Genomic DNA, 15,267 nt, shown 5'->3' on the forward strand with positions numbered 1-15,267 from the left:
GGAATTTCAAGGCAATACTTCCTGCAGAAAAAGCCTTTTTGCCTTAAGATTTTTTGACTTTCTATTGGAGGGTCCTGTGGAAAGAGAACCTTCAGATTGGCATCCAGAACAGGCCTCTCAGGTGAGGGGTGGGCTAAAAGGAATGCTGTGTCACCTGGAACTCTGCGATAACGGCGGCCTACAAGCAGATTGACTGCCTGAGCAGAAGGTTTCTCCCATGCCGTCAAGACAGACTCTAAAATGGCCTAATTAAAAGGAAGAAGCTGCTCTGACCTAGACGTAGAGCATCAATGGACCTCTGTAAGAATGTTGGTTGTGTCTTTTGTGGTTGACAATTGCAAGTCTAACACTTAGGCAGCCTTCAGAATCACCTTATGAACAGAGACCGCTTCAGGTATTGGCGGACCAGTGGGGAAGTACATAGGTAGATCTGGAGAGGTATCTAGGTCACTGGCAGAGACCAGTCCTTGAAACTCATAAGCATAATTTCTAGAGTCTCCATGTAGAATCAGATTAATAGGATCAGAGTTTGTCCTAAAAATATGGCAAAGATGGTTTCAGTACTCATCCTCCTCCAAAAGTCGTTGGCATCCTAACCGGGTCTGTGATGAGGAATGATGCCAAGCTTCGACATCTGTGGCACCGCACCTGAAGTCAGAGGCGGAGGAAGTAGCTCCATTCACTGCATCAATTTCTGATGGGCCCTGTACCTGAGCGCAGGGTCAAAACAATGTGGTGCTAGCACCGGATCATTCTGAAGGGCATTGGATGCAATACTATGATCATAGTAAGCCGGTATGGTATGCTGGGCCAAAAGGGGCACCAGTTGGCAACAATGCCTTCGAGAACATAGAATACATGGTGTTGAGGAACGCCAGCAGGTCAGAACCTGGAGTCGGGTACAACGGAAAACATGTTGCCGACACCTGAATCTCGGGTGGTGGAGGCACCAGCACCGAATGTTCTGGTAGGTTTGATGGTAGCTCTGAAGCAGAGTCCAGTGGTGGAGCAGGACTGCACAGAGGAGGAGCCATGGGGGTCAAAGTCAACTAACTCTGGCTCAGAGGACGAATGTCCTGTGGGAGACTTGAGAGCAACGGGGAGACTTAACTTTATAGTGTTTTTCTGAATTTCTTTGCTTTTTGTTCACGACCCCTGACCTAGAACGAGGTCTTGAATGATTGGGGCAACAGTAGTTCTCTCTGGCCATGAAGTGCATAGTTGTGTGCTATTTTATGGCCTTAGGGTGTAAGCTGATGCAGGAAGAGCAAGCCAGTAAGTAATGGTCTGACCCCAGGCCCAAAGACAAATAGCTTAGGGGTCCGTACTGGACAGCTGTCCTTCACGATCCCTGCAGGACTTCAACCTTGATTACTAGGGAGGGGAATTGGTAATGCAATTTGAATTTTAACCTTTGTGTGAGGAAACTCCTCAGATAGCAAAGCTTCAGATCTGCGTCAAAAGCACAAATAAAAGGGAACTGATATTGATGCGCCAGGGCAGGCGCTATATGGCCTCAGAGACGCTGGCTGGTGTCACAGGTTTTCTGGATCCAGTCTGACACCTGGGATTGTTCTGCAGATGAGGAATCAGCAGGTAGAAGTATCCATCAGAAGAACAGTCTAGGGAGTTGCCACTGGTTACAAGGCTTCATATTTGTCCTGGAAGGGCTGAAGTAGAAGAGTACACGGATACTCTAGGAAGACTTTTTTGACGACTAAATGGGATTTCAATCAAAAACTAGCCAGGGAAATGTTTGGTTAAGTTTGAAGTGCATTGGCATTGCCCGTGTTTGTGTGCACGTAGTTCTAGTACACCTCAATTGCTGCTTTGAAGTAAACTACTTTTTTTTAAATAAAATGCACAGACCATTCATATTGTATAATTGTCATTATAGCTCTTAATAAAGCATGTTTGCAGTATCTGAGAAATAAAAAGAACAGGTGTAACTATTGCCAAATATAATATTAAAATGAAGGATTTCGGATGGATGAATGCTTAAGCAGACTGTAAAAATTCCAACATATGAATGTCAGGTAACACTAGGTGTCAGTTGCGAACGCTTGCAAAGGCACAAGATGGGTATCAGTTACTTCACAATATGACAACTAGGGCAAATAATTTACCTCCCAATATTTCTCTACTTACCCGGGATTCTTCTAACTTAAGATTTTTGAAAATCTACCAAGTCTTCTACTTACTCTGTTTGAGATTGTTCAGAGTTTCAAGTCGTTCCTGCTCTGGCATCATTGTGTGCCCTGGGGGCATTGATGGGTCAGGTATTTTCTTCTGTCGTTCTTCAGCTTCTTTACGCCAGTTGTTTTTCAGTGCCAACAAACTGCAAACACGAAAATAAAAGCAGAAGTACCTGAAGACTATTAGACAAAGCAATTCAACATGTGCAAACATGTGGCAAGTAGAACGGTTATACTTACATTAACCAAATTAATTTGTGGAGATATAATGGAGGCGCAAAAACAAAGACAAGCACCCACATTACCCTGCACCTCAGCCACAACCCTCATTTTTAATTAAACCTGTTTGGAAAAAAAGGTCACCTCTTAGAAGTAGAGGAGATTGGATGAGCTGGATAATACTGATGATGCCCCACGATGGAGAACTATAATTACAGGTAGAAAAAGTATTATCTGTCATATATAATATGATGATCACTACAAAAGAGTATACCAAGCTATGTCCCTACATTGGAGGGATAAGTGAGTGAATGACAGCATTTATAAAGTTTCACCGAAAGGGTTGATGTTGATCTTGTAAATCTGCCTAACCAAACAAGTAAGTCATTACATTTTTCCTGAAGCTTAAAAAAGTATTTGTAAGCCTCGTGTTTAAGGTGAGTGAGTTCTTTAATGCTGGTCCTTTCAAGAGAAAGATATGAAAGAAGTAAAACTGGAACACCCCAGGCCAAAGCTTAGGTAGAAGATTTTGCCTGGTGGAATAGGGGGCGGAGTCCCTGAGGTGGCTCTTTCTTCACGAAGGCCTAGCACATTTTCATGAACCAAATTATCCAGTGGGACAAGGTCCTCTTCTGAGCCGTTTGCCCCATGATGTTGCCAGAGTATCCTTCAAAACGGTGGTCATCAGACCTGAAATATTTAGTGTGGTCATTGTAAAAGCTGACTGCTTATTTTGGCTCTAGCCAGTGTATTTGCTCTTCCTTGGTGCTGTGGTATGGAGGATAGAACAGAGCATTAAGCACTTCCACAGATTAAAAGGGGTCACCACCTTAGGAAGGAATGTGCTGTTATTTTAAGACCACTATAGTACAAGAACCGCCCTTAAACCCATGGGAACCTGGAACATTAATACGTTCTTAATCACAATGGTTCCCAATGGTATCATTCAATTCACTTTCATTAATCAGTCCACTTGACTGTACACAATCAATGCCAAAAGAAACTTCATATCCCGACCATGATGTGTCCCAAACAGCTTGAATTGAACAACATCAGCTGTTATTGTCACAGTCAATATATGCTTGCTATGTGTCCCAGTGAACAAGAACACCACTATCCAAAGTGCCACAAGACAAGTGAGCAGGAAGTACAAATTGTTTGTATTTTTCTTATCAAACACCAATAAAACTATTAAGCCAATATCAAATTCTTGTTTTTTGTTTTTATGTTGATGTCAACCTGGTACAGGAAGTGGGGGGGCTCAAGACAAAAGGACCATTGGGACATCTGGAAGGGATAACAAAAAATAAGTTAGAAAAGTTAAAAGGCTTGAAACAGAATTTTGGAATATGCCAGTAAAACGCAAAAGTTTACCTACATTGGGCAAGTAGTAAGGGTGACTGGTCCAACACGGGTGAGGTATGTGATAGTAATAACCCATGTAATGGAATGTACTCACTGCAACAGTGATGGTCACCTGGACAATTATAATATAGTAGGTTAGTTACGTACCATACTCATAGTGAATACGAACCAAGTTATAGTGCTGTAGTATTCACCCTCTGTGAACAAGAGCACTTAATTAAGGAGTGCAGCCACCAAAAGGAGGGGCAACCTCTTCAACTCCATGTCCGTCAGCCTCCAGTGCACTGCGGTAAGGTTACCCGTCAGTGTCCATGATGCTTTGTGGCAAGGGGCAGAGGTCTACATTAATAAATATGGCCACCTTTCCAGGCAAACTGTGGAATGCTATGAGTTCCAGTGCACAGACTGTTACTGAAGATTACTGCGGTTGGCAGCCTAGCTTTCTCTCACTATCTACTAGGAGACAGTGTCCGTAATAGAAAGGCAGCACAGTCTCAATGTCAATATGTGGGGGAGTTGCCTTAACTGATAGTAGTTTGCATTGCTACATAGTCAGCTCTCTCAGAAGAATAAGATGGGAACAACAGGTCACTACTGCGACCTGTGCCCTGGGGTTGTCCCGCTGGCATTATTAGAGGATAAAAATACAAGAGAATAATCTTATGCACTGCCATAAGGCTTAATGAGACCAATCTGTACCAGCTGAGTATGCCTCCTCTTCTATCATCGGAGCCTCTTTTCTTGAGCAGTGGGCGTTAACTGGGCTCTCTGGTACCTCCTGAAGAGGAACTGTTGTAAGCTGAGGCAGCTGTGGTCGTGGAGGCTTAGTGGGAGCCAGTGCTGGGCCTTGCATCGGTATATGCACAAGGAGAACTGACCAATGATCAGTGTCAGTACATCTTTGACTGACTTCAGAACAGTTCTTAGAAGAAATGTAGAGATGTTCAGCAATGGGGAAGAACCTGCATACCGGAACCCATACGGGCTTCACATTGCCTCTAGGGGTAAAAGTTGTTTCAGGTTGGGACGAAACCTGTCAGACATCGCATGAAGGAAGAGTGAGGGGATCGAGTATCGGCACTGGGAACTTGTGGTAGCTTGCACCAGCACTGATAGTAGTATTAGCAAAGGCGGTGCAGGGGGAGGATCCTGATGGTGCAGTAATATCCATAAACTCCAGCTTTAAAGACCAAGACTCAGGTGGACACTTTGAGTATGGGGAGGTGACTTACTCGGTCGTTGTCTTGGGGACTCCTTCAATATTTTCTTTTTGTCTTTCTCAAAGATTTTGATGGCAGGGGAGAGAAATAGTGTGATCTCAGTCTGGGCCAAGTATAACATTAAGCCAGATGTGCCGTAAACATCTTGGAATTATGCGCCACAATGGCCGCAGGAAGCATGCTGTAGCATTGGTCACATTAAAAAAAATCAAGCCTGGAGCCCACGCACCGCAGACAGTCTTCCTGCGGGTCTAGGATGGACATCTTTTTATCGCAGTTGTGACACGGTTTACACTCTGAGATTTTTGGAGGTGATACCCCCAATTCCCGGCACTGAAAGTGTGAATGTTTAACATTCTTAAGAAAAACGTCTGAGGCAAAAACCTCTAAGGAGAACTCTGGATCCTCATCAAAGGGCACGGAAAAAAGGAACAAAAGTCAGGGCACTGGCATGAGCGCTATATGATTCATCACCACAACCTTACTTCCTTGATTGTAGTGGAGCTGGCGCTGTCTAATGCCAAGGGGCGGTTTATGTCAAAAAATTTCAGATCTAGTCTACAGCCTGGGATATTCAGCAGGTGAGGAATAGCCAGCGAAGGTGTGGTTCTTTTATACCCAAGAAGTACCGTCGGGGGTTCTACCTAGATATGTATTGGCTTGCCATTATGTATAGTGGACCTGTCGTCCAAGAATGACGTTAGCAGTGACTTTTGTACAGAGTTATTATACAGAAGATGGTAACCCTGTTTTGTACGTCTTGGGCAGGGGATTAAGATATGATGCTAGGAATCCTCATAAATGATAAATGAGGCCAGTTTATGAGAAAACTGATCGACATTTATTCAGTCTATAACTAGTTAAAGGGTCAGAGCTAGAACCGTTATGTAGAGCAAGCTAAGACGCAATGTACCTGAAAGGTCATGTAGCTACCTAGGCCTATATTGGGGTACATTGGGGTTCAAAACAGTATGGTAGTGGAAAGTTATGAATATTTTTAAGTAATGAAAATGCAAAAACCCTACACTGCACTTTATACTAAATGGGGTGTGTTCAGAGTTTAGATTACGGATCTTATCTTGCCATATGGACACTGCATATGGCAAAAACATTGCTTGACTAAAGAAGACTTAGGTTGAAATTAGCCATCATTAGTTCAGGGGGTTCGAAGGAGCAGCAAAATAATATTTTATACATTCTGAAGTAACATGTATCATAGTAAAGCCGGTGCTACAAAGGGTAAAGTTTATGTCTCAAAAGGGATTATTTTCCTAGTTCCGAAATATTGCACAGAGCTGAATATAATTCATATCTAACAGGCAGATACATTTTACAGGTGAATGATGGCTTGTTGCTGGAAGATGCAGAATAGAGGGAAGACACAAAATCTCCCAAGGGGAAAGAAGAGTTTGAGGGTGTTAGTAAAAAGGGCAAGGGAGCTATAGAAATTGAGAAATGGGGTTCAAGAAAAGAGAAAGGTAAGTATGTGGGAGGACATGGGAAGGGAAGAGTGAAAAGCAATTTGAAATGTCTAGTGTGATACCTAAAATTGTAAAAAATAAAATAAGGGTAGTTGTGTACATACTATTGGGGTACTTGGCCTTTCTGCTTGGTATTGTACTCCTCCTGTTCCTTGCGTTTCTGATCGAGCACCTCTGTTAGTGTTTGCAGGGATCTGGAACGTTGCAGATGAACTTTCTTCGCATTGCGAGCATTGTGGGACACAAAGTCGATGCTTACACCTTTAACTTGCATCTGGAGTACCGTGATGGCATGAAAGAATAGAGACATTTATTAATTTATTTGATATGCATCTGTAGCACACTACCACCTGTGGGTATGGAGTCTTTTTACATTTAACAAAGACCTATACATCAAACATGGCAGCACAATAACAAGCATTAAAATTGATAATGAGAGATTTAGGGTCTGATCTGTATCTTAGCGGAGAGGGAATTCCATCACAATGGTTACGGAGTTCCCTCCCCACCAAGGCTGGTCCATCCATCTGATTTAAATTCAGGCGGACCATAGTTTGGCGACGACGGAGGCTACTCGGTCTCTGAAAGGTCAAACTCCTCTGACGGCTTGACGGACTAAGGGCTGCTGTTTTGACTATAAGTCCACCTGGCTAAATTAGATGGGAGGACATATATCAGTTTTTCAATGCCCATCACCGCCAGGGAAAACCTGGCGGTAAACGGCACTGAAAAATGCTCACAACAATGAATACCGAACAGTATTACTCTCTGTGAATTGCTCCACCACATGTTGCTTATTGTAGTAGATGACCTCAATGTGATTGGCATGGCCATGCCTATATAAAACTGTTGTAAGAATGTTGAAAAAAATCACCTCTAGAATGTCAAATATAGGAGATTAAATATTTGGTACAGATAGTGGGCAGAGAATGCAAGCCACTCAGTGCACATTTTACTAAACTGTGTGCGCATGAGACTAGAGTATGTCTCAAAGTTTAGCATTCCGTCACTGTATAAAGTGAAAGTACTTTGAGGGAAGAAGACTTGTATAGACTTTAGTCATGAATGGTCCTGGAGGTGTGGAGAAGTAGAAATAGAAATAAATATTTTGGAAAATCTTGAATCAGACTGCAAGTCTTGTGCTGCAAAGAAGAAAGTCTACTATTTAAAAAGGTGCAATTTTAGGTGGTTGGAAGCATTCAAACATGATGAAGGTAACCCTAATCTAACAGTGTGGTGTACATTTTAAGGGTGAATTACAATCTACAAAGATTGTTTCTAAAAGAACTGAGGGGATAGTGGTGCCGGAAAAAGTTCAAGGTAGGAACAACAACGTAACGAGAATTAAAGTTATTCGATACACAAGGCCACTCTGCCTATACCTGTCTTCTTTCTTATGTTTCTGGCAATTGTCTCCAAATATCTATTGCTTTCATCCCCTAAAACTCTCTTCTGTATTTATCTGTTCCTCATTTCTATCTTTCCCTGCTTCCCTCGCTCCATCACCCATGTTCTCTCAGGTCTCTTTTTCAACTGTCTATCATTGCCGGTCTCCCCTTGCCCCTCATACTATTTCTCTAGCTCTCCCTCATCTCTCCTTTTTCGTCCTCTCTTTAGTGAACTCTGACTTCCGCTATCCTGTTTCTCCTTTTCTCTCCCTTGCTTGCTTCCTTTCTTCCCCCACTCTTTCTAGTGTCTCTCCTTGTCCATGTCCCGAATACTCTCTCCCTTTCTATGTCCCATTCTTTTTCTCTGCCTCTCTTGTAGTCACTGTCTCCGTGCCTGCCCTTACCCATTCCTCACCCCTAGGTGAGCACTGTGGGAAATATAGAACTTTAAAGTGTGTCCAGCCCCAGAGAGCCCTTCTCACATCACAGTTATTCAAGAAATCAGCTCTTTCTTCCACCGTAGACATTACTGATTATTTTACTTTGTGCTTTTACTTCATTGTTTTTGAGCAGCACCCCCAAGCGCATGTTGGCCACTTGAAGCGGCTTTAGGTGTAAGATTTCTTTATTGATTTCAAGACATACACAAATTTACCAATAACGCAGTAGATATTTAAATGATTCTTACAGCCCAGCTAATGCAGGATAGCTTTTGAATGGATATATTACAATAAATACCACAAGTCACTCCATTCCCCCCCAAAAGGAAAGAGTTCCTCTCCCTATCCACTTGTAGTATTGGGCCCATGTGAGCACCTAGATCGGTTGCGTGTGATTAGTTGCTATGCCTGGTACAGGAGGTGTGGGATCGGCGAGTCGTAAGCGCAGATATTTGGGACTGGTTAGTTCACTTAATTCAGATGTGAGTAAAGATAAGAATGGTTTCCAGAGGTCCTGAAAGGAAGGTGTCTGATTGGCGAGGGCAGAGACATTCTTTCCATTCCCAAGGTCTGTCATAAGCGGTGTCACCATCCTAGATGCGTGGGGAGCATGGTTGTCCCCCAGTGGACCAAAATGTTCTGGAGAGCAGCCACGAGAGCCCGGGCGATCTGTTAACTTTTACGCGCTTCAAGCGGGAAAGTTAGAGCATTTGGCAGGCCTAGTAACATTTATGCCAGGAAGCGAGGAATTTGTGTATCAAAATGAGTGTCAATGTCATCTATTACTTGTGACCAGTAGCCAGATATAGGGGCACTCCCACAATAGATGGGTTAGTGTAACAAGTGAGCCACAGACTCTCCAACACAAGGGGTCTCGGGCTGGATTGCCTATGTGAATTCTTGGAGGGGTTAGGTACCAGTAGGTAACTATTTTGGTGGCAGTTTCTATACTAGTGACGTGGCGCGCTCTGTGATGTATATATGCCCATTCTTTCCCCAAGAGTGTTATCCCAATTTCCATTTCCCACCTCTGTTGCCCCTGGGCTTTATCTGTCTTCGGGTCACCTCTAAGTAGGCAGCGTAGTTCTGTTACTAGGCGAGAGTCTGTGTGTTTAGTCACTAACCATTCCTCAAAGGGGGTGAGGTGTCAATGTGCCTTATCGCGCACTGTGCCTTATTGCGATCTGGTGAGAGCGGAAGCGCTCTGACTCCAGGAGATTCTGTAGTGAGCGAAAATCTTCAAATGTCAACGAACCAGTAGCGTCAAAGAAGTGACAGATAGACCTACAACCCTCTCTGGACCACTGGTTGTAGGCCTCAGCCTCCAGACCTGACGTGAAAGCAGTGTTGCCCACAAGGGGTGTCAGCGGCAAGGGAAAGGTTGTTAATGTTCAGGTCATGGCTACTTTATCCCAAACCCTCAAGGGGGCCCAGGTGACCATTGAGAGGTAGAGATTAAGGGGGCGGGTCTCTCTAGTGAGAAAGGGGATCCCCTATAGGGCCCGGCCCGCTACCGTCCTATCCATGAAAAGCTAGTGCTTTCCGGATTTTGGGTGCGACCATTCCACAAATGCTCTTAGCCGCACTGCCCAATAGTACTCCTGCAGGTTTGGGATAGCTAGTTCGCCCTCTCTCTGGGATCGGTAACATAATTCTCCATGAAGCCTGGATCTCTTATCACAACAGATAAAGTGTTCCAAGTCTTGCTGCATTAAGCATATTGTTCCTGGCGGGGGCTCTAATTGGAGGACCTGGAAAAGGAATAAAATCTCTGGTAAGATTGTCATCTTAATTGCTAATATGCTGACTAGCCAAGAAAGGGAGTGAGCCCTCCACCTGTGTAGGCATTCCCGAAGTTGCTGGAGTAGCGCAGTGTAGTTGAGCGAGATGGTGCGTTGTATGGTAGCTGTGAGTTGGATGCCACGATAGGGTATTGCTTCCTGGGACCATTGTATCTGGTAATCCTGCTTCAAGTTAGCTAATATGGTTTTGGATAAGGACAGGCTAAGTATAGTGATTTGTGGACGTTGACTCTAAAGCCTGCCGCTTGCGAGAAAAGTTCCAGTTCCACCAAGAAGGTAGGAAAAGAGACTTTGGGATTTTCCAGGGCAGCTACTATGTCGTTAGCATACAAACTAATCTTGTGTTCCTCCCCTCCAAATCTCACCCCAGACACCAGGGGGTTGTAACGTACCCTTTGGGCCATTGGCTCCATGTAGAGAGCGAAGAGAAGCGTACCTTGCTGGATAAGAAAGGGGTTAGATGAGTATCCGTTCACTCGAACGGATGCTGATGAGATGGTGTAACTGCTTAATATCCAACTCAGGAATCTCTTCAGGATGCCAAAATGCCTCAAGGTCACCTCTAGGTAGGGCCAGTGTCCCCTGTCGAATGCTTTTCCTGTGTCGATGGAAAGGATCATGCGTTCAGTATCAAAGCGCTGGGCCTTATCTATCGTATGCAAGAAGAGCTTACTGTTGTCAGCGAAGGAGAGGCGCAGCAGTGGTATCCCTGTGAGTAATTTAAAATCCACGTTGAGAAAGAAGATTGGTCGGTAAGACATGCAGTGCCTCTTATCCTTACCAGGCATCGGTATCACCACTACTTACGCTTCCAGCATAATTCGTGGGAGTGCAGAAGAAATCCCGATTAAGTTGTACACTCTCGTGAGTACCGGAGCCAATGCAGAGCAAAATGTTTTTATAAAAAAAGAGAGGGGAAACCATCTCGGCCCGGGGACTTGAGTAGTTTGTCTGGAAATGGCTGTGATCACTTCCTCTATTTTGATCGGGCTTAGTGATTCAGCCTGGTGCCTTGTGGTGCTAACCCCCTGCAAGTACTGGGCCAAGGCAGCTGGAGGGAGTTGTTGCGCTCAGTAAAGTTTTGCGTAGTATTGATGGAAAGTTTCTGCAATGTTCTGATCTGAGGTTTGTTCCTGCCCAAGCGAATTGACCACGGATGAGACACCAGAGGCTTGTCTCTGTACTCGGAGCCTGTTGGCTAACAGTCTCCGACTTCTGTCTTCCCTCTGTGTAGAAAGTGTGCCTCAATCTCAGTGCTGCCTACTCAGCCCTATCTAGATCTAGACCCGCTAATTGGGCGCAAGCAGCCTCTAGTAGTCTTTATGTGGAAGTAGGTCTCGCTTCTCCTGGCAGGTCCTATTATCTGATGAGGAAATGACGATAAATTCCCCCTTAATAACCGCCTTCAGGGCATCCCAAAGAATTGCTATGGTTTCTAAGTAATCGGTTATTGCTTTCGTAACTTGCTGTATGACTTCTGAGCGATGGGGCATAGCTTCTGTAAGCCTCCAAGTTCGGGTGGGGGATGGGTATCTGAAAGGGCTAGTGTCAAACTCAGTGCTCAGTGATCTGAGAGAGAGCGAGCCAAGATGTTGGTCTGTTGTACCTGAGACAAAACAGCTTCAGTAGCTAGAAAGTAGTTTATCCTGGCGTAGGTCTTGTGGGAGTGGGAATAGAAAGTGTATTCTCTATCTGTAGGGTGGAGGTTCCGCCAAATATCGACCAGTGCCATATCTGCAAGCAATGCTTTACTATCGTCTGTGAGGTCTCTGGATTGCCCTTGTCATTGGGCCGAAAAATCTGCTTCATTGTTGAAGGCCATATTGAGGTCACTCCCCATTAGTATCATCCTGTCAGGAGATGTAGTAATCTCTGTTACCACCCTGCGTAGGAAACCCTCCTGACCATCATTCGGCGTGCACACTGAGCCTATGGTGAAAGTATAAGGGCCTAGCTGGAAGGTGTGGGCTAACAATCTACCCTTGAGTTCAACCTGCTTGGGGCCAATTCATCCGGTAAATTCGGAGGAAATGAGGATGGCCACCCCGCTGTTTTTGTAGTATGGGATGGAAAAAGTTGGTGAGGGAAAGCTTTAGAGCGTAACCTAAATGTGTCCTCGGCGAGGTGGTGTGTCTGTAGAAGGACACAGATGTGCGCCCCTGTGTTTTCAAGGTAGGATAGGATGACTTGTCTTTTAGTTGGATTATTGAGGCCTTTCACGCTGAGGAAGACTATTGTGAGCTGTGTAATCACCTAATCATTCTGGGGATATAGCGGTACAAATTTAGTCTGTGGGATAAAACAGCAAGAACTGCCCAGGGTATGTCTCAGTGGGTGCCAGGAACCAATGCCATTGCCTTGTGGGAACCTCTGAGATCAGTGTTGTGCATGTTTAGATAGGGAGGAGGACTGAACCCCTCTTGAACAATACAACTAACAAATAACAGTAACTGGTGAACATATAGCATGTCCTGGGCGGTAGACCCATGAGTGGTGGTGTGAGATGTCAACAGGGTCCGCTCCACCCCGCCCGGGCACCCCCCACCGTCTAAGGCAGAGGGTTGCTGGAAAATGGGCTGCAGGGCCCCAGGTCCACCTCTTTATGGTCTGTTCGCAGTGCAGCGACGTGCTGCTCTTTCTGGGCGGCCTGTGTCCTCCACCAAGGAGGCCGGCACTGCTTTTCTCTCCCAGGCGATCGTTTTGGAGTTGGCCTAAGACTGGTTGTGAGCGGGTCACTGTAGTTCTGGCTCTGTTGCTAAAAGGTAGGTTGTCCACTTGCACCTCCTCCTCTATGTTCAGCAATTGCCGAGCTTCTTGTAGTGAGCGGATCTGATGCGTCTTCCCCTCCCATCCAAATATTAGCCGGAATGGGTGGCCAAAGGAGTATGGTACCTCCTTGGCTCACAGGTGGAGCGGGATTGGAAGGAATTCTCAATTTTTTGCAGTGTGGAGGCTGCGAGGTCCTGGTGGAGTAGGGGTCGATGTCTCCGAAAGTCAACTAGGTGGTTTCCTCTCGCTCTCAACAGAATTATTTCTTTGAGCTGGAAATCGTGGACGCATTCAAGATGTTGGCTAGCGGGGCCAGAGATGGTCTTCTGGGCCTGCCCGGTATGTTCAGTTGAGCTTAATTTTTGGATGTAGTGTGGCTCCAAGGATAGAGCGGAAGAGCTCCTCTACGAACAAGGCAATATCTTGTACCTCCGCTCCATGTGAAACACCCTAGATTCGTATGTTGTTCCCTTTCAAGCGATTCTCTAAGTCCTCAGTATACAACTGTAGGTCCAGGTGTTGGTCCCGGAGTTGGAGGACCTCTTGTTGCAGTTGCTCTATCTCCTCGTCCCTGGTAGCGCCTTGCGTTTCCAACAAATTAATTTTGTCCCCCAGTATGTCAAGATCTTTACGCACCTCTCTTGTGCCAGCTCCTTCCTCACTGTCTGAAGGTCATCTTTGAGGGAGGCAAACAGTGTTTCCAGGAAGGAGCGAGTAATAGGGGCTTGGCATCTTCCACCCCTGCATCCGTTGAAGCCCCGGAGGGTGGTTCTGTGTTTCAGTGCCTGCGGCAGGCGTTTTAAGAAGCTCCTTCACTGAGCATTCCTTCTTCCTTTTACCAGTTGCCATCTTGCCGAGATTGGGGCTTCGCCCCCCAGTGGGGAAGGTGATTTGAATTCTTTAGTGCTCTTGAGTGTCCTCAATGTGGCCTGGGACACTGTGTATGGTCCTCAGCGCAGCTGTCACTGAATCAGCTGAGAGTTCCCCACAGGGCGGATGCAGCGCAGTTAGCAGGGGCTTGCAGAAAGGTGTTGTTACCAGGTGCAGTGCCAGCTGGGTCAGTCTCCACTCCACTCCCCAGGGTCTCTCAGTGCCAAGGATCTGTTGGCGGGCCTTCGGACCGGACCTCATGCTGCTCAGGTCTATGAGGAGGGGAGTGAGCCAACTGGACCCCTGCCCCCACTCGATACAGAAGACACTGGGTGGGGCCTTCATGTCTGTTCTCGGTGTTCACGGGGCTTCGTGATCGGCACTGTAGGAAGGTGGATACCTGACTTCAGTACTCCATCTCAACACCAGCCTTTTACTTTGCCAAAACACACCACAGGTAGAGATTCCCTATGGTGGAGACCCTATGATACCCTTAGGGTAAGGGATTGCTTAGTGGACCATGAGATAGGGGGTAAACCAGGGGACCTATGGGGAGATACTTGGTGGCCTCCTGAGTTGGGGCCGACCCCCACTCCGGTTGCGGAGATCAAAAATCTTGGTGTTTGGCTGGACCCTTCCCTCAACTTTGTTGGCCACACCAAAAGGACGGCGGCGTTCTGCTTTGGCATCTTGCGCAATCTGCGACCTGCCCTTAAATATTCTGATGCCGCAACTCGTCAACTGGTGGTACAAGCAACGGTTTTGGCTCGGCTGGACTATGCCAGCTCCGTTTTTATAGGGTTAAACCAGGCCGAGCTAACCCGACTTCAAAGAGTGCAGAACGCAGCGGCCAGAGCAATCGTAGGTCTTCCTAGGTTCTGCTCGGCCGGTCCAACTTTGCGAGCCTTGCATTGGTTACCCGTTAGGCAGCGGATCCACTTTAAAGTACTGTGCATTTCTTTCAAGATTCTGAAGGGCCTATCGCCTCCCTTACTGCGCCAACTTTTGTGCCCTTATATCCCCGGCTGCACTTTGCGCTCGCTGGACCAAGAATTAGCGGTAGCCCCTCGGTTCAAACTCAGTCGGGCGGGGGGTCGCTCTTTTAGGGTGCGGGCAGCCGCACTTTGGAACGCTCTCCCCTTGAAACTCCGGACCCTTGGCGACTTGCTTTCTTTCCGCAAGGCCGCTAAAACTCATCTATTTTCTGAGCTATGTTAAAACCTCAACTCCCCCATTTTTAATAATATTTTTTGTTTTCCTGTTGTGTTGTGTTTGCCACCTTGTCGGTGCGCCGGGACGCTCCTTCGCTGGAGCAGCCGTGCGCAATACAAATAGCACTAACATAACATAACATAACATAACATAACATAACATAACATAACATAAACATGCTAGTGCAGGTACTTCCTTATATGGCCACTTAGGCAATATAGGCTTACCTGGTCAAGGATAGCCTTATCTCCTTTCGTTGGGGGGGGTGGTTGTGTAGGAAGGTGGATACCTGACTATGGTTACCCC

The 15,267-nt window shown here is 46.0% G+C and overlaps 1 protein-coding gene across 1 annotated transcript in view; it reads right to left on the bottom strand.

Moving 5' to 3' along the window:
- The window catches only part of ENKD1 (enkurin domain containing 1), a 126,403-nt gene that overhangs the window by 12,462 nt on the left and 98,674 nt on the right, over positions 1-15,267 (bottom strand). The window contains exons 6-7 of the mRNA XM_086946481.1: positions 6,585-6,754; positions 2,202-2,338 (exon numbers count right to left, since the gene is read on the bottom strand). Coding sequence (XP_086802607.1) covers positions 2,202-2,338; positions 6,585-6,754 — 307 coding nt within the window. The remainder of the gene's footprint in view (positions 1-2,201; positions 2,339-6,584; positions 6,755-15,267) is intronic.

The sequence above is a fragment of the Lissotriton vulgaris genome, chromosome 12 (assembly GCF_964263255.1).
Source record: "Lissotriton vulgaris chromosome 12, aLisVul1.2, whole genome shotgun sequence".
NCBI lineage: Eukaryota > Metazoa > Chordata > Amphibia > Caudata > Salamandridae > Lissotriton > Lissotriton vulgaris.